This window comes from Lepus europaeus, chromosome 4 (genome assembly GCF_033115175.1).
Source record: "Lepus europaeus isolate LE1 chromosome 4, mLepTim1.pri, whole genome shotgun sequence".
NCBI lineage: Eukaryota > Metazoa > Chordata > Mammalia > Lagomorpha > Leporidae > Lepus > Lepus europaeus.
In genome coordinates this window covers 40032191-40050716 of record NC_084830.1, presented here as the reverse complement: position 1 = coordinate 40050716, position 18526 = coordinate 40032191, and the positions used below count along the sequence as shown (strand labels likewise).

General features: G+C 46.3%; 1 protein-coding gene across 1 annotated transcript in view; it reads left to right on the top strand.

Annotated features, from left to right (window-relative positions):
- BAALC (BAALC binder of MAP3K1 and KLF4) overlaps positions 1–18526 on the top strand; it is a 78010-nt gene that overhangs the window by 47287 nt on the left and 12197 nt on the right. Inside the window, exon 2 of the mRNA XM_062189482.1 lies at positions 12523–12689. Within this exon, the coding sequence (XP_062045466.1) occupies positions 12523–12689 (167 nt within the window). The remainder of the gene's footprint in view (positions 1–12522; positions 12690–18526) is intronic.

The window sequence follows — 18526 nt, the reverse complement described above, 5'->3', positions numbered from 1 at the left end:
AACAATGGGTGACTAACACAGAGTGTAATGTCTGCAGTTTAATTTTCGGACCCATATAACCTTGATACTAAAATAAAGTGATACAGGCTGGCGCCGCGGCTCACTAGGCTAATCCTCCGCCTTGCGGTGCCGGCACACCGGGTTCTAGTCCTGGTCGGGGCACCAATCCTGTCCCGGTTGCCCCTCTTCCAGACCAGCTCTCTGCTGTGGCCAGGGAGTGCAGTGGAGGATGGCCCAAGTGCTTGGGCCCTGCACCCCATGGGAGACCAGGATAGGCACCTGGCACCTGCCATCGGATCAGTGCGGTGCGCCGGCCGCAGCGCGCTACCGCGGCGGCCATTGGAGGGTGAACCAACGGCAAAGGAAGACCTTTCTCTCTGTCTCTCTCTCACTGTCCACTCTGCCTGTCGGAAAAAAAAAATAATAAAGTGATACAACAAGAAAGAGAATTCTAAGCCAATCACACTCATGGACATAGATTAAAAAATACTTAAGGGGCCAGCGCTGTGGTGTAGTGGGTAAAGCTGCCACCTGCAGTGCCAGCATCCCATATGAGTGCTGGTTCAAGTCCCAGCTGCTCCTCTTCTGATCCAGCTCTCTGCTATGGCCTGGGAAAGCAGTAGAAGATGGCCCAAGTCCTTGGGCCCCTGCATCCATGTGGGAGACCTGGAATAAGCTCCTGGCTTTGGATCGACACAGCTCCGGCCAGTGTGGCCAGTTGGGGAGTGAACCAGCAGATGGAGGACCTCTCTCTGCCTCTCTTTCTCTTTCTGTGTAACTCTGACTTCCAAATAAATAAATCTTTTTTTAAAAAAATGCCATAATGAATATTTTTAAAAATATTTAAAAGCCTATTTTTATATAAAAATTTAGTCAAAACTTCTAATTTGGATTATTCCCCAAGGACACAAGCTTGTTCTAACATTTAAAAATCAACCATGGCCAGCGCCGCGGCTCACTAGGCTAATCCTCTGCCTGTGATGCTGGCACACCGGGTTCTAGTCCCGGTCGGGGCGCTGGATGCTGTCCTGGTTGCCCCTCTTTCAGGCCAGCTCTCTGCTGTGGCCCAGGAGTGCAGAGGAGGATGGCCCAAGTGCTTGGGCCCTGCACCCGCATAGGAGACCAGGAGAAGCACCTGGCTCCTGCCTTTGTATCAGCGCGGTGTGCCAGCTGCAGCGTGCCGGCCGCAGTGGCCATTGGAGGGTGAACCAATGGAAAAGGAAGACCTTTCTCTCTGTCTCTCTCTCTCTCACTGTCCACTCTGCCTGTCAAAAAAAAAAAAATCAACCATGTATTTCACCAAATTAATTGAATAAAGGAGGAAAAATATCATTTCAACAAATACAGGAAAATATTTTATATGTAACATCTATTCCTGAAAAAAATCTTCATAAACCAGGGACAAAACAAGACTCCTAACCTAACAAAATGTTACTAAAAATGAAACACACTTCAAATTTTACTGAATGCTGATATGTTGAAAGCTGTCCTGGGGTCAGTGCTGTGACGTAGCTGTGCCTGCAGTGCCAGCATTCCATTTGGGTGACGGTTTGAGTCTTTGCTGCTCCACTTCCAATCCAGGTCCCTGTTAATGCGCATGGGAAAGCAGGGAAGATGGCCCAAGTCCTTGGGCCCCTATACCTTCGTGGGAGGCCTGGAAGAAGCTCCTGGCTCCTGGCTTTGAATCGGCACAGCTCCGGCCTTTTCGGTCATCTGGGGAATAAACCAGCAGATGGAAGACCTCTCTCTCTCACTGTCTCTGCCTGTCTGTAACTCTGCCTTTCAAATAAATACATCTTTTTTTTTAAAGATTTTATTTATTTGAGAGGTAGAGTTATAGACAGTGAGAGAAAGAGACAAAGAGAAAGGTCTTCCGTCTGTTGGTTCACTCCCCAAATGGCCACAACTGCCAGAGAGCTGTGCTGATCCAAAGCCAGGAGCCAGGAGCTTCTTCCCGGTCTTCCCATGCAGGTGCAGGGGCCCAAGGACTTGGACCATCTTCTACTGCTTTCTCAGGCCATAGCAGAGAGCTGGATTGGAAGAGGAACAGCCGGGACTCGAACGGCGCCCATATGTGATGCCAGCGCTGCAGGTGGAAGATTAACCTACTGCACCATGGGGCCGGCCCCTCAAATAAATAAATCTTAAAAAACAGAATTATATCCAAAAATCATATTGTTAAAAACTAATTGAAAATTAAAATGAAAACAAAAAGAAATAAACAAGAGCTGGGCCAGCGTTAAAAAAAAGAAAGAAAAAGAAAGCTGTCCCTAGAGCTCAAGTGAAACAAAAAAAATCCCACTATCCAAAAAAAAAAAAAAAAAAAGAATCCCACTATCACCAAGTCTATCCAAAGTATACTGTCCCAAGAGTTGAAAATGAACTCAGGCTCCCCCAGTTCCTGACTTCAACAAGATTTAAACTTCACAAATTAAAGACGTTTTCTATTTCTCCTAAGAGAGAGAGAGCAAGCGAGCTGAATTTGCACCTCTGAGTCAGGAGCACCACAGTAATTAACACAAGGTAAGATGCAACCCACCCTGATGAATGTACTCTGTGGGGATCTGGAGCAGAGGTGAACCTTCGAAAAGGGAGGGCCGCTGAGGGACGGAGGGATGGAGGGACGTCTGGAACCCCAGGAGGACCAGCGGGTCCAAGGATGGCTGTAGGGAGAAGAACAGTGAGGTTTCGGCTTTTCCTTTGGCTGCCTCCCGGTCCCTTAGCATGCTTGTTATCTCTGGACGTGTCTTTGGGGAGAGGAGAACTCGGGCTTGGTTTCACTGCCGTCACCTCAGTGACAGCTGTGGCTCTTAGCAGTCATCTTCCTGTGTATGGCTGGAGACTGCGGGGAGGCTGTACCCACCGCAGACCCCAGGGGCCAAGAGCACATCTGGCAGGCTGGTGATTCATCTCCAGAAATAGGGTTTCCAGGGCCCTTGTTGTCGCTAGAACTGCAGCCCTCAAGAGCTGTACAGTGCCAGTTAGTCTCTCTCAAGTCCAAGTGTGCTGCCCTACATTCTTCATTCAGAATCACATTCCAAAATGTGTTGCTCACCGTTTTTAAAATAAAGCTTTGTTGGGTTATAATTCACATTCCATACAATTAACCTGTTAAAGGTATACAATTAGATGTTTTTGTCAAATTCTCAGGGTTGTGCAGCTCATCCCCACAATTGATCTGAGAACATTGTCATTGCCCAAAAAAGAAACCCCATGCCTCTTAGCAGTCACTCCTCATTTCCGCCAATACCCATTTTCCTAAGCAACCAGGAGTCCACTTTTCTATTGAATCACCCGTGTCTAAAGATTTCAGAGCTGGCATCCCAGAACATATGGCCTTCTATAACTGATTTCTTTCACTTAGCATGATGTTTTTAAGATTTATTTGTATAGCATGTACCAGTACTTAAATTTTTATATTACCAAATAGTATTCCACTATATGTATATACTATATTTACCCATTCATCAATGGATGGATATTGTGTTGTTTCTATTTTCCGCAATTATGAATTATGCTGTTATAAACAGTCTTGTGTAAAGTTTTGAGTGGATATAGGTTTTCATTTCTCTTAGGTAAATGCCTGGGAGTAGATTTCTGGGTTATAGTAACTATGTGTAAGCTTTTGAGGAACTGATAGGCTGGAAGCAGCTGCGCTATTTTAGATTCCCACCAGCAGTGTGTGAGGCTTCCCAATAAGATTGCTGACATTTATCATCTGTCTGTCTTCAATATGGCCATCTCAGTGGATGTGATGTGGTGTCTCCTTGTGGTTTTGATTTGCATTTCCCTGATAGCTAATGGTGCTGAGCATGTTTTCATGCATTTACAGGCCATTTGCTTGTCTTCTTTGGAGAAATGTCTATTCACATCCTTTGCTCATGTTTTGATTGGGTTATTTATTTTTATTATTATTGTGTTGTAAGTGTTCTTTGAGAATAAGAGTTCTTTATCAGGTATATAATTTGAAAAAAAAAATTTCCCCCAATGTCAGTTTTTTTCCCACTTTCTTCATGGTGTCTTTTGAAACACAAAAGTTTTTTTTTAATAGGAAACTTTTATTTAATAAATATAAGTTTCAAAAGCACAACTTCTGGATTATAGTGAGGAATAGTTTTCAATTTGATGTCAAATTTATTTTTTGTTGCTGCTGCTGCTTGTGCTTTTGATGTCACTTCTAAGAAATTATTGCCTAATCCAAAGTCGTGAAGATTTACTCCTATGTTTTTTAAAGTGTTTTCTAGCTTTAGCTCTTACATTTTCATGTTTGATGCCTTTCAACCTAATTTTTCATATATGGTGTGAGGTAGGGGGTCCAGTCCATTCTTTTTCATGTGGATATCCAAGTATCTCAGAACATTTATTGAAAAGTTATTCTTTCCTCATTGAATTGTCTTGCATTCTCATCCAAAATCAACTTACCATAAATGCAAGGTTACTCACTATTTTCTAAAATATTTTAAATAGCCATGCAGTATCATATTATACAGGGCATATAGTCAGCAAATTATTAATATGATTGAAGAAATGACAGGTACCTAGTTCATTTCAAAAGATGAAGAGACAAATTCTCAATAGGTGGGTAGTCATGGTTTATTTAATTTATGCCTTAGTTCAGACAAAATTGTCATCACCTGTGTGTTCAGGACCTGAACTTAGAATGTATTTGAAGAACCATAATTTCATCTGATGTGACTTTAGAAGATGCTTCTCAAATAGATGGCTAATGTACTATACTTTGGTTTTCTGTTATTGAGGGGAAATGCCTTATAGGTGGTTTCAATGACTTTTAGGCACAACTCTGTGATTACTTTCACCAAGAAAAGTCAGATGCTTGGGTTAAGGAGGTCTTACCCCTTGGTCTGCTCTCCACATGGCTTCCACTACCATTGTTAATGTCTATACTCTGCTTTCCTACCAGTTCCATTTCCAAATTCACAAGGAGTGCTGGTGTCAGTTGCAGTTCACCAGCAAGCTTTGGACACAGCTGCTTCCTATCTTTTGGCAGTCAGCGATTTGGTTTTCTCTTGGATGGAATGAAAATTTTGTGAAGAGTGTTAAAAAAGACACTCTGTAGGTGCACACAAATGTCTCTTAATTTACTGCTACAGAATTTACTGTGGAAATATATAGACAAGCAAAGTATTAGTCCATTCTTCTCATTATTATAATGGAATATCTGAGGCTAGGTCACTTTGACTCATGGTCCATGGTCAAGGGGCTATATCTGGTGGTGGCCTTGTTGCTGGCAGGGTCCTAAGGTGACACAGGGCATCACATGGCAAGATCACGTGTGTGTGTGTGGGGGGGGGCCCTTCTGGTCTCACTTCTTCTTATGAAATCACCACTATTGAATCATGGGGGCTCCATCCTAATGACCTTATTTAATCGTGCTCACCTCATAGAGGCTCTACCTCCAAATGTTGAATTAAGTTGTTGACTTAAGTATCCACCCTCAGTACCTCACAGAGGTGATTATTTAACACATGAAGGAGGACACATTCAAATCATAGCATTTTTTTTGCATGCAGCCCAAAACTAGCATCTCTATGACAGACATACATTTACATGATAGATAGATAGATAGATAGATAGATAGAGACATCTTTACATATTTATATTCCTGTACTATATGTGAGCCTCTGTACCCCTAGGGGCAGGGTGAAGGGAATTAGTTACAATGTATATTCCTGGGCCCCTTCTGAATGGGACGTTCTGGAGGAATGGATATAGGCATTTGCATTTTAACATCCTGAGTGGTCTCATGCACACTAAAATTTGAGAACTGTTTACCTGGTAGTGTTTCCTAGAAGGAAATACCTGTTAATGCCACAAGCTTTGGAAACTAACAGAACTTGGGTTAAATGTTAATTTCTTGAAATAATGAAGTGTAATTTCTCCCACCTTCCAGGCTTAGCAGGTGCTGGGAAGTGGACTTCTACATGGAACCCGGGGTCCAAGACAATGCAGCTTTCACAACAGTGGCCCAGGTCTGGGGCACTTGACACCCAACAGGGTTGCCAGATGAAGTGCAGGACACCCAGTTAAACTTCAGTTTCTGAAAACAACTCTTTTTTTATATCACAAATATGGCAGCAGTAATGCTGAGAGCAGTTTCCAGAGTCTAGAGGTTGGTTGGACAAGGTCTGAGGACAGACTTGGAAAATTGTTCCTTGACATCCTCAAGCCTGACATGACTCAGCCTCTAGCCTGCCCAGAAATTCTGCGAGCTCCCCATATTGCTTTAATAAACCCCTTTTCTACTTTAACTCACCAGCCAATTTCTGTTGCTTGCAGTTAAGAATTCTGATACAGTTTCTGTACTCTCAACAACTTGCCCTCTGTCTTCTGTTACTGCCTCTTCCTTGAGCCTCAAGTCATCAGAAAACTCTTAACTGCATGATTTCCTGGGTTTTTCTTGGTTCTATAAATTCTTCCAGTCGAGGAGTTAGAGGACACACCCACCCATGACATTCCATGGGGAGGGAGCTAGGAGAATCAAGACCTAATCTCAGGCCCCTCCCCTCACTCCCTAGTGCCTCCCATTGGCCAACCCAGCTCAAAACCTTTGGGAAGACAACCTTTTGACACATGTACTCGGGTCAGTCTCCTGGGAGACAGAACAGGGAAGAAGAGTCTGAGGGGCAGAAGAAATATAGCCAGCAAGCAGGGCATATATTCTGTCTTGGGTTTGGTCCCCTAGAAACAGAGTCTGAGATGGGAATTTGGCATAAGTGATTCCTGGGAGGAGATCCACGTGAGGGAGAATGCAAGGGAAGCAGGAAGGGGTGGGAGCAGGAGCTGAGCAGTGATGTGGCTTCAGGATTAATAAAGCCTCAGCCTGATCCACTGCTTGCTTTAGAATGAAGGAACAGAAATTGCTCAGAGGCAAACGGCTATTATATCCGTATCATCCCTTATGTGTGCTCGTGCGCGCACATACACACACACACACTTTCAGTCATTGGCTGTGGGCTGCTGCTGATAAAATCGGCCAGGCCCACCCTGGTGTGAGGGTTCCAAGGGCAAGTGTCAGGAGAAGCTGGTGGGGTGAGTCATTAGATGCCAACCATCACTGCAGCTGGGGAAGAGTTGGGGGTAGAGTTGCAGGGTCTGGGCAAGCACAGTTGCATCTGTTTGGAAGGATGTATATCTCCTTGCTAACACTATATAAATTTTGTGTTAATTAATTTTTCCCTCTATTCTTAGTTCGCTGATAGAGTGGACCCTCTATAAGAAAAGAGAAAGGTGTGGCCGGCGCTGCTGCTCAATAGGCTAATCCTCTGCCTTGCGGTGCCGGCACACCGGGTTCTAGTCCCAGACAGGGCGCCAGATTCTGTCCCGGTTGCCCCTCTTCCAGGCCAGCTCTCTGCTGTGGCCCGGGAGGACAGTGGAGGATGGCCCAAGTGCTTGGGCCCTGCACCCCATGGGAGACTAGGAGAAGCACCTGGCTCCTGCCTTAGTGCAATGTGCCGGCTGCAGTGCGCTGGCCGCGGCGGCCATTGGAGGGTGAACCAATGGCAAATGAAGACCTTTCTCTCTGTCTCTCTCTCACTGTCCACTGTGCCTGTCCAAAAAAAAAAAAAAAAAAGCGAACAGAAGTTTAGCAGCATTTATATCTCTCACATACGTGGGAGATACCCAGAGATTGAGTAAATCTCAAAGGTATGGCTGAGAATTCCCTTATGCAGCATCTTTAACAAGGAACAGTAAGTTTGAAGGGACATTGCAAGACAAAGAAAAAGCCTGGGACCACAACCCATGGGAAGGCAAATAGGTAGAAGAGAAAGACTAGTTAGTGACATTTGCTGATGTCAATTCCTCTAGTGCTGTCTCCAGGCTGGTAAGGATGTAAAGTTGTCCTTGTTGATCAACCTTTGTCTTCCCGGTCGAGAGGGCAGGAGGGACACTTTTATAAATTTCTGTCTTACTTTGAGACAAATGGGGTTAAGAGCAGAGAACTCTTTGTATCTGCTTCTCCTCAGTTGCCTTCAGCTCAAAATGATCTCATTCCAAAACAACGTACTTCGAGGTGGGGTATTCTCATCTCCTACACAAGGCATCTTTCCGGGCGATGAGGGAAAAATGGCTTTTCCTTTTAGGTTTTCTGTGTTTTATAAATTCTCTAAGATTGAGTCAATTTTTTTGGAACTAGAAAACACAAGTTAACCCCACGTTTGCCGCAGGCAGAAGTAACAGTAAATGAACTCATATTCCTGACTCTCTAGGGTCCTCTCTTGACCACCCTGGTCAACAGCCCCTCTCACTGTTTGCAGTGCCAGTCCCCACGCTGGCCCTGTATCCTCCTTGTCATCAGAGCTCCTCTGCTTATTTGTCAGACTCAGCGGGCCAATGTCTTAGCACTTAGCCGCCTGTGACTCACAGTCAAGAACGTGACTCATGTGGCTAATGGAGAGGAAAGGAGACAAGCGACTTCTTTAGGGTGAGCAATCGTATTGCACTGGGAGGAAACAGGCAGGGAACTGTTTCATGTCTTCCAACCCCAGCAGGCCCCTCCTCCCCACCCCTACCCCGCCCCGCCATGGATGTGCAGAGCTCAGTGTCAGCTGCACATCTTGAAGTGTCTCAGAGTAAGACAGGGTGGTGGTCAGGCTGGAAATAACCAGGCTGCTGCATTTAATGGATGACTCAGTATATTCGTCAGTTCGTCACTACTACATCAAAAACCCAGAGACAAGTTACTTATGAAGAAACGACGGGTTTATTTAGCTCACAGTTTTGGAGGTTCAAAGTCTATGTGGCATGGTGTAGACTGACTTGGGCAGGGGGCTTGCGGCAGATGACAGAGCAAATACAGAGGATGGATCATGTGGTGAGCCAGGAAGCAGAGAGAATGGGTGGGCCCACTCAGGCTTTGGTAACAAGCCTCTCAGGAGTCACGTGAGAACTGCCTTCTAAGGTCACCCAGTGACCTAAGGACCACCCTGCCAGGACCCACCTCCTACAGGTTCCACCTCCTACAGGATCCACCTCCTACAGGTTCTACCACCTCCCAAGAGTGCCACCCTGAAGACCAAACCTTTAGCATCTGGGCATTTAGAGGACATTCAACATCCAAACCATAATAGTAGGGGCCTCTCACCCATGCTCCATCTGAGTTTGGAGTCACAGTACACATTGAAAATGCCACCTTTGTATGGCACCCTGTAGTGAACAGCAAAGGCAGCCCTGGCTGGCCTTGAGTCCCAGTTACAAGCCCCAAGTGCTGAAGGCAATTTCTTGCTAGGCTTAGGTAAGTGGAATAACTGCCCTTCCACCCCATTGGCCACACCCTTCCCCATGGTGCGTTATCCATGGATCATGGGGACACATCTACCAAAGTCCCCAGCCCTCCTTTAGGACTAGTTGTTTCCCCTCCCCCTGGCACCCTGTGATCCATCACAAATGTGTAATCCTACTGTGCATGACATACACAGCTCATGCCACTTGTGACTTATCACATGAGTTTGATAGCACCCAAACTAACCTGTATCTCATTCAATCAAACAAACTCATCCTTGGATATTCATCAGTGTCAAGTTGCATAGAAATTTCTATCTGCTTGCACTCTGTTTTTTAGACTTATTTCACAGCAGACCAGTGACAACAAGCTCCATTTTAGACTCTTCTGTGGGTGCTGGGATGCTAGAATCCAATCCAAATCAAAGCAAGCCTGCTTCCTGTGTCTTCATGGGCCTCATCTCCTGATCCAGTTTGCAGGTGTGCACTACTCTAGGCCCAAGACGTGCCCAAGGAGTAGTTGTCTGCAGGGAGGAGTGGGGATAGAGTTTTGATACATGTGCTGGGTTTTCATGCCTATGCAGTGCTGACCCCTTTTGGCTCAGGATAGAGAGGAGATGGGAGGACAAGGGAGGTAGGCTGTGGCTGCTAGAGGAAGGGGACCCCAAAGATTTGGGATAAGCCTAGATGAAAGTAGCCATTTTCCTGGCATCTGGACCAGGCTGAGACCTGCCAGTTAAGAAGCTGTGGATGATGTATTTTCTATTGTGACTTTCAATGCATTGAATTCTAATTTCTATCCCATGGCCCTTTAGCATGTCACCCACCCAGAGCAGGTGGGTGACACGTGGATGTGTGTCATGTGGACTCCTCTCCTGGTTTCCCAGCTGTGTGGGAATTGCAACCTCATTAGCTCAGCTCAGCCAATCCCACTCACCACCCTTAGAATATCAAGTACACTGGGCCTCTGATGCTTGCCTCAAGGCAAATCATTGCTCAGTGCCCAGGGAGGGGATTTGGTTTCTTTTACTTAAATTTGATTAATAGTAAGCCAAGACAAACACCCCAAAGGGAAGATAGATAACTCGATAATTTTAAAAAGCTATACCACTAGTCAATAAGCAGATTAATATCTTTACTGAATTAAGAGCATACACCCAAGAAATGAGATACTTTATTTTGCCTCTTAAATTGGCAAAGATGAAAAACAAAAGGAGAGAATGTTCCCCAAATGTGGGGGTTTGGGGAGTAGTACTCTGTCATGTGCTGTTGGCAGAAGGACAACAGGAAGAAAGATTCATGGAGGTGAATTTGGGATTGTATTGTAAAAGACTTAAAAGTGTGCATATCCTTCAAAATCTTGATGACTTTGTTCCATTGGTCGCTGATGGGAGACTGATGTCAGTCTCCTTGATATTTTCTCCTTCTGAGGCTGTTCCTGTTATTACTAATGGTCTAAAACGTCACCGAGATCTGTGTATGCTGGCTTCCATTTTTACTTATCTTGCCAAGTACTTGGTAGGGCATTGCAGTTTGATGTTTCCCATCTCTCCTCAGTTCTGGGAAATCCTGACCTATTCTTTCTGTGACTCTGGCTTCCCCTTAATCATCTCTACCCTTTCCTTCCAAACTCCTATTGGGTCAGTATTGCAATTTCTGGATTTCTATCCTGTGAGTTTCCTACTGTGTTGTTAATCACTTACCTGCCCCTTTGTGCTCCTACCCAGGAAGAGTTCCTTAGCTCCTATCCAGGAGAGTTCCTCCAGCTCACTCAATTGCTCTTTTTTTTTTTTTTTTTTAACAGGCAGAGTTAGACAGTGAGAGAGAGAGACAGAGAGAAAGGTCTTCCTACCGTTGGTTCACCCCCCCAAATGGCCGCTACGGCCAGTGCGCTGCGCCAATCCAAAGCCAAGAACCAGGTGCTTCCTCCTGGTCTCCCATGCGGGTGCAGGGCCCAAGGACTTGGACCATCCTCCACTGCACTCCCGGGCCACAGCAGAGAGCTGGGCTGGAAGAGAGGCCACTGGGACAGAATCCGGCACCCCAACCGGGACTAGAACCCAGGGTACCAGCACTGCAGGCAGAGGATTAGCCTAGTGAGCTGCGGCGCTGGCTCCTCAATTGCTCTTTATCTACCTTGCTGTGCAGCTTCTCTGTTGAGGTTTCCCCTTTCATATCAACAGTTAAGATTACATCCGATGTCTCTAAATAAACCCTCATATTTTAGTCTATTACTCTTATTTGAAATCATATTAGCTCCCTTTCCTTTGGTGTGTGCACCTTCTAGAGCTCCTCGTCTCCCTTTCCTGGTGTTGACCTGCCCCAGCTATTTGGCATATTCTGGTTTTTGTGCCAAGTTTTAGAGCTGAAGCATCTGCTGGAATGTTAGCTGCAGCAATTGAAGAGCCCACAGGAGGGCAGAGATGGGACGGCAGCTCTTGGCCTGGCTCTCAGCTCTGTTTTCAGCGAGCCAGGCAGTCCTCTTGGCCCCGGTTGTCTCTTTCCCTCTGGTGTCCCCAGCACCTGAGCACACTGCCCCTGTCCCTGAGCCAAGCCCCTCACAGACTCCTCCATCGTTGCTGTCTGGTCTCAAGCAGGTAGAGCAGACTGGCGGATGCAGCTGGCCACTTCTAACTTCCCCGTGCAGGGCCTCTGCCAGCTTCCTGCTTCCCCCTCGGTGTCCTTCCCCTTTCGTGGACCTCTTCTCTTTCCAGACACTTGTCATTCCCCGTGAATTCCTCTGTGTGGCCTTCCTGTGGCTTCTCTAGGTCACTTGGTGTTTGTTATGGGAGGCACACCTGAGGTCAAAGCCTTGAGATGGAATTATGCAAACATCTCTGTGTAACCTTCCAGCCGGCAACTCCACTTCTAGGAATGTGTCCCAAGGGAGTAATTAAGACTAAAGCCTTCACCACAAGGAGTTTCATCACAGGGACGTTCATGATTAAAAAGAGCAGATACCCGGTTAAAGAGGTTGGTTAGGTCAATGGTGATGCATCCATACGCTGACAGACATGGTGCAGAAAATAACATGGCTGAACATGCGGTGGCGCAGGAAAACCCTCCATGCATTATTAAGCAGAAATGCCAGGTTCCAAAATAATTTTCAGATCTCATGTTTATAAAAAAGCTCACACATTCTTCTAGAAAACGAGAGCTCTGCATAGTGGGATGGACATTTAATTTCTCTCTGTGACTGTCTTTTTCTCCACAATCTTGGGAGTGTTTGCAACAGCTGCCCTGTGCAAGGCTCTGCTGCCATCCTCTGCTTCCCTCCCGCAGGTGTGCTGGAAGATGGACTGCCCTCCAGTGCTGTGCCTCCATCTGCAGCGCCGGGGGCACTCTCTAACCCGGAGAAGAAGCTGAGCTGTGGGACCCAGTGCTCGAATCCCCAGAGCCTCAGCTCGGGCCCTCTGCCCCAGCAGCAGAACGGCCTTCGGACCACGGAGGTAGGGTTGAGCCTGGGGATGCACGTGGGGCTGGAGAGTGGGAGTGGAGCCTGCTGCAGGGCAGGGCTGTGGCCAGGGGAGGAGCTGTAACAGTTCCCTGTGGCACTGGAAATCCCCCTACCCCCAGTGGACACGTCACCACAGGGTAACAATTGCTTCATACCTACCCCAGCTCTTGCCATTGCAGGTTGCTAGGTTTTGCTGAATCAGCAGAAATGGAACTTTGCTGTTTACCTCCTCCTCCTTCTTCATCTTTCTTCTTTCTTCTTTCTTCTTTCTTCTTCTTCTTCAAAAGACAGAGTTACAGAGAGAGGTAGAGACAGAGAGAGAGATCTTCCATATGCTGCTTCACTCCCCAGATGGCTGCAATGGCCAGAGCTGTGCCGATCCGAAGCCAGGAGCCAGAAGCTTCTTCCAGGTCTCCCACCTGGGTGCAGTCTACTGCTATCCCAAGCCATAGAAGAGAGCTGGATTGTAAGTGGAGCAGCCAGGACTAGAACCAGTGCCCATATGGGATGCCAGCACTGCAGGCCAGGGCTTCAACCCGCTGCGCCACAGCGCCAGCCCCATGCTGTTTACCTTCTTAAAGAAAGTGTGTGTTTGCTTAAGTCCAACTTTGTTCAAGGATCTCTGTTGAGCTCCTGGCTAGTTTCAGGGGTGGGCAGAGGAAGGAGAGAGACCTGTGTGGTAGGAAGCAGGCCTGGTATCTTGCTTCCCACCCTCCAGAGGCAACAGCAGAGTCCCAAGGATGGCTGTCACAGCAAAATGTGTGACAGCATCATCCCCAGACGGTTGCTATTAGGGCTCTGATGTCTCCGTTTCTGGCTGGCATTCTTTCTGATCCTTTCTCTTCTCCCATTGCTATTTAGAAGTACCCCTGCTGCAGCCTGTGGCTCCTCTCATGGGTGAGGGAATGCACAGCCCAGGGCCCATGCTCCCCAGGGGCTGCAGCCTGTTCCTGTCTCCCAATCACCTATCCTGTAGTCCACACTACTGCTATGATCCAAATCCATTTTTTATTCTCTCTCCTGTCAAAACTTACTGATCCTGTCCCTGCAGGCCAATGTGCCTGTTTTTTGAAGGTACAACTTGTAATCTAATGATAAAATGCTTGCTCCGGTCTGTGAGGGCCTTGCGAGGATCAGTCTATACAATCTCATGTTCTTATCCACACAGTGGAAATAATATCAAAATGAGAGAAGAGATGGGCCTGCTCTTTGCTAACGGACATGACATAAGAATGGCAATGAGGAGTGACAGGGGGTCATTAGGCTCAGAGCCATAACCTAACTCAATGAAACACTAGCGTGTGGCCCTTTGCACACTGTGGAAGATGATGGGCGGAGGTCGATTTGAGGGCGGCAGTGACCTTGAGAGGGTCCTTGTGGCCTACTTTTCCTGTGCAAGGGCTGGCATTCTGCAGCCCTAATCATCATTGTCACCTCTTGGGGCTGTGTAGCCCCTTTAAACTATGCTTAGATGCTTTTTGGCTGCCCTAGTGCAGGCCCAGGCATTCAGCCCCTGGCATCCTCCCTTCATTTGTGCCTCCACATTGTGAGACAGGATGAGCCATGGCAGGGTTGAGGTCAGTTTGCCTGGTGGGTGGGAAAACCCACACACGTGTTTCTCCACCTCACTTCCTGCCCCGACACCCATCACTTGAGAATTGGGCTTTGCAGTTTCCAGAGTTGCTGTGGGGTCTATTGGCTCATTAGATCCTCCCAAGAGCATTGTGAAGGAAGCATCTTGCCCATTTCATGGATGAGGTTTATTTGATTGTGTGACCTGAATCAGACCACAGAAGTGGTAAAGATGAGTGTCAGTCACTTCAAACAGTAGAAAGATGATTATTGGAAAGGGGGAACATAAGATCTTAAAGTGCTTTTTTTTTTAATAAAAAGAATGTCAGCTATTGTCTCAATAGTGCTGCCTAAAAATGCACATCAACATACATTGGCTTAGAGCAATAGCCCTTTCTTCCTCTTCATGGTCACCGTAGCTTCAGTGGGTTAAGCCTGCCTGGGAATCAGGCCAAGAAGGCAGCACCGCTCGGTTCTATTCTTCCCATGACTGTGGCAGAAACTCCAGAAGGGGAAAACCAAACGACCTGAGCACATTTTGTATCTCTGCTCACATCATCCCCACTAACATCCTGTTGACAAAACAAGTCAAATGGGTGAGCCCAGCAGCAGCAGGGAAAGGAGGTGTATTCTGTCTGAAGTAGACAGAGAACTGGGAGCATAAGGGCGTCCGCTGCAGGTTACATTCAGAAAAATGTACAACTCATAAATTCAATTAATTTGTACATTTTAAAAACTGTGTTATTTTATTTATTTGAGAGGCAGGAAGAGACAGAGAGAGAGAGAGAGGGAGAGGTGTCTCCCATCTGCTGGTTTACTTCCCAAATGTCCACAACGGCCAGGCCTGGACCAAGCTGAAGCCGGGAACTCAATCCATGTCTCCCTTGTGGGTGGTAGGGACCCAGTTACTTCAAACAGCACCTGCTCTTTCCCAGGGTCAGCATAGCAGGAGGCTAGAATTTGGAGTAGAGCTCAAGAAATCCTAAGTGGCATCTTAACCACCACACCAATCATCTGCCTCTCGATGCATTTTTGTAAGGTGATACGCTCATATAACCATCACCCAGATAAAGACATGAGATCCTGTCAGTGCCCTTCCCCCGTCACCATCCTCCCTCACACTATAACCACTCTTTTGACTTCTAGCGTTATACATCATTTTTGTTTATTTTTTTTAAAAAGATTACTTATTTGAAAGGCAGAGTTACAGAGGAAAAGAGAGAGAGATCAAAATCTGGTTCATTCCCCAAATGGCTGCAATAGCCAGTACAGGCTGAAGCCAGGAACTTCTTCCTGGTCTCCCACATGGATAGCAGGGGTTCAAGTTCTTGAGCCATCTCCGTCTGCTTTCCCAGACTGTTAGCAGGGAACTGGATCAGAAGTAGAGTGACCAAGACAGGGACCAGTGCCCAGATGGGATGCTGGCATTGCGGGTGGCAGTTTTACCCACTATGCTACAATGCCCTCCCTGGTTTAGCTTATTTTTTAAATTTTTATAAATGGAATCCTACAGTGTGCTCTTTTGTGTCTGGCTTCTTTTGCCTAACATAATCCTTGTGAAAATCATCTATGTTATTGTGAGCTGAAATAATTTCTTTATTTTCATTATCATATATATTTCATTATCTGTATACACAGCAATTTCCCATTCTACTTGATGAACATTTAGAGTCATTCCCTATTTGGGGCTATTGTGTACAATAGAGCAATTAACATTCTTATCATGCCCTTTGGTGGACATTCACTTCTTTTGGGCATATAACTAGGAGTAGAATTGCTAGATCTTAGGATAGGGATATATTTGACTTTGAAAGATACTGACAGTTTTCCAAAGTGACTATACCACATCATGCTCTAATCAACAGAGGATCTGTTCTGTGGTTATGGAATATAAGAATTTAAAATCAGGGGTATTTGGCACAGTGGTGAAGATTCCATTTGGGATGCCCACATGCCATACCAGAGTGCTCGTGTTTGAGTCCTGACTCTACTTCTGATCCCAGCTTCCTGTCGAGGCATACCTTTGGAGGCAGCAGGTGACGGCCCAAGTACTTGGGATCCTACCACTGATGTGGGAGACCTGCATTGAGTTCTAAGCTTTGATTGCTGTGTGATTTTGAGGAGTGAACCAGGGGATGGAAGATCTCTGTCAGTCTCTGTAATTCTTCATTCAACAAATATTAAAAAAAAATCAATAAATTTTTCTTAGTCTATCTTCCTTAGGCTTGTCATAGTAACTATTTATTTGTGTGTTTTCTAGATATAACAAGATGCTAAGCATTGTGTTATATTATTTCACTTAATTCTCACAATAACTAAAATATTAGTATTGTTGTCTCCAGTTTATATTTAAGAATTGAGACTCAGATATAGCTAAGGAAAGCACTCCTCCACACACACCATACATCACACACACATGCAAGGCTACTTTGGAAAGTTCATGGAAAATAGTATTAAAATAAGTTTATTTTGGTACAATTTTTTTTGGTACAAAAAGTTTTAAATCCATGCATATAAAGGATCTTCCAAAAGTTTATGGAAAATACATATTATGAAAAAACTTTGCATGGCTTTCTTTTTTTTTTAATTTTATCTTTTTTTTTTTTTTTTTTGACAGGCAGAGTTAGACAGTGAGAGAGAGAGAGACAGAGAGAAAGGTCTTCTTTCCGTTGGTTCACCCCAAATGGCCGCCACGGCCGGCGCTGCACCGATCCAAAGCCAGGAGCCAGGTGCTTCCTCCTGGTCTCCCATGCGGGTGCAGGGCCCAAGCACTTGGGCCATCCTCCACTGCCCTCCCGGGCCACAGCAGAGAGCTAGACTGGAAGAGGAGCAACCGGGACAGAATCCTGAGCCCCAACCGGGACTAGAACTTGGGGTACCGGCGCCGCAGGCAGAGGATTAGCCTATTGAGCCGCGGCGCTGGCCAGCTTTCTTTCTTTTCTTTTCTTTTTTTTTTTTTTAAGATTTATTTATTTATTTGAAAGTCAGAGTTACACAGAGAGAAAAGGAGAGGCAGAGAGAGAGAAAGGTCTTCCATCTGCTGGTGCACTCCCTAATTGGCCGCAATGGTCAGGGCTGCGCTGATCCAAAGCGAGGAGCCAGGAGCCTCCTTTGAGTTTCCCACGTGGGTGCAGGGGTCCAGGGACTTGTGCCATCTTATGCTGCTTTCCCAGGTCATAGCAGAGAGCTGGGTCGGAAGTGGAACAGCCGGGTCTCGAATCAGCACCCATATGGGATTCTGGCACTGCAGGCGGTGGCTTTACCCGCTATGTCACAGCACTGGTCCCATCATGGACTTCAAAAACTGTTTTAAGATTTATTTAGTTCAATGGCAGGGTGACAGAGAGAGATCTTCCATCTGCTGGTTCACTCTCCGAATGACCACAACAGCCAAGGTTGGACCAGGCCAAAGCCAGGAGCCAGGAACTCCTTCTGGGCCTCCCAGGTGGGTGGTAGGGACCCAAGTACTTAGGCCATCATCTATTGCCCCCCAAGCACATTAACAGGAAGTAGATCAGAAGTACAGAGTAGCTGGAACCTGAATTGGCACTCCAGCTTGTGTCCTAAGCAGTGGCTCAACCTGCTATACCACAACGTCTGTCCCTCAAAATATTTCTGCACCAAAAGAAACCTATCTTTTCTTAATTCCAAGCTTTTTGAAGCTCCTTGTACGTCTGGATGCCTGTGTGATGGTTCAAATGGAGCCAGGCAGTGCCAGCCCTGCGCAGGGCTCCAGCAACAGTGGGAACTGTGGCAGGGGAGTGATGATGACCACACATCCCTGACTCACACTGCGCTGGGGTAGATGGCGCATGTCAGTGAAGTCCAGGCAGCTTTTGTTGCATTAATTCAATGAACAATGGCTGTGTTGCAATGATATCCAAAATAAGATCCAGGAACTGACAGCATTAGTTTTATGTGTTCAGACAGTTGCTCAAGTCCATCGGTGGTCTTCACGTCCCAAGCCCTCACCAGCCTCCAGACTTCTGAGGCCCTCAAAGGCCAGGGCACAGGTTTCTCTGTCAAAGGTGTCCAATTACAAGGATGTTTATCTCTGATTGAAGCTTCCCTGGGCAGAACTGTCTGATGCCAACACTCAGCAGGCCTCAGCTGCCTAGAATCTGCCCCAAGAAATTACTTTTCCTTCTGTTCCCTCCCTGGCCTTTGATATACTGTCTATTCCCAGCTTGTCTCTTATGCTCTGGGCCAAAGCGTCATGCATTTTCAGCATCTGACCCAAATCAGTATCCACTTACC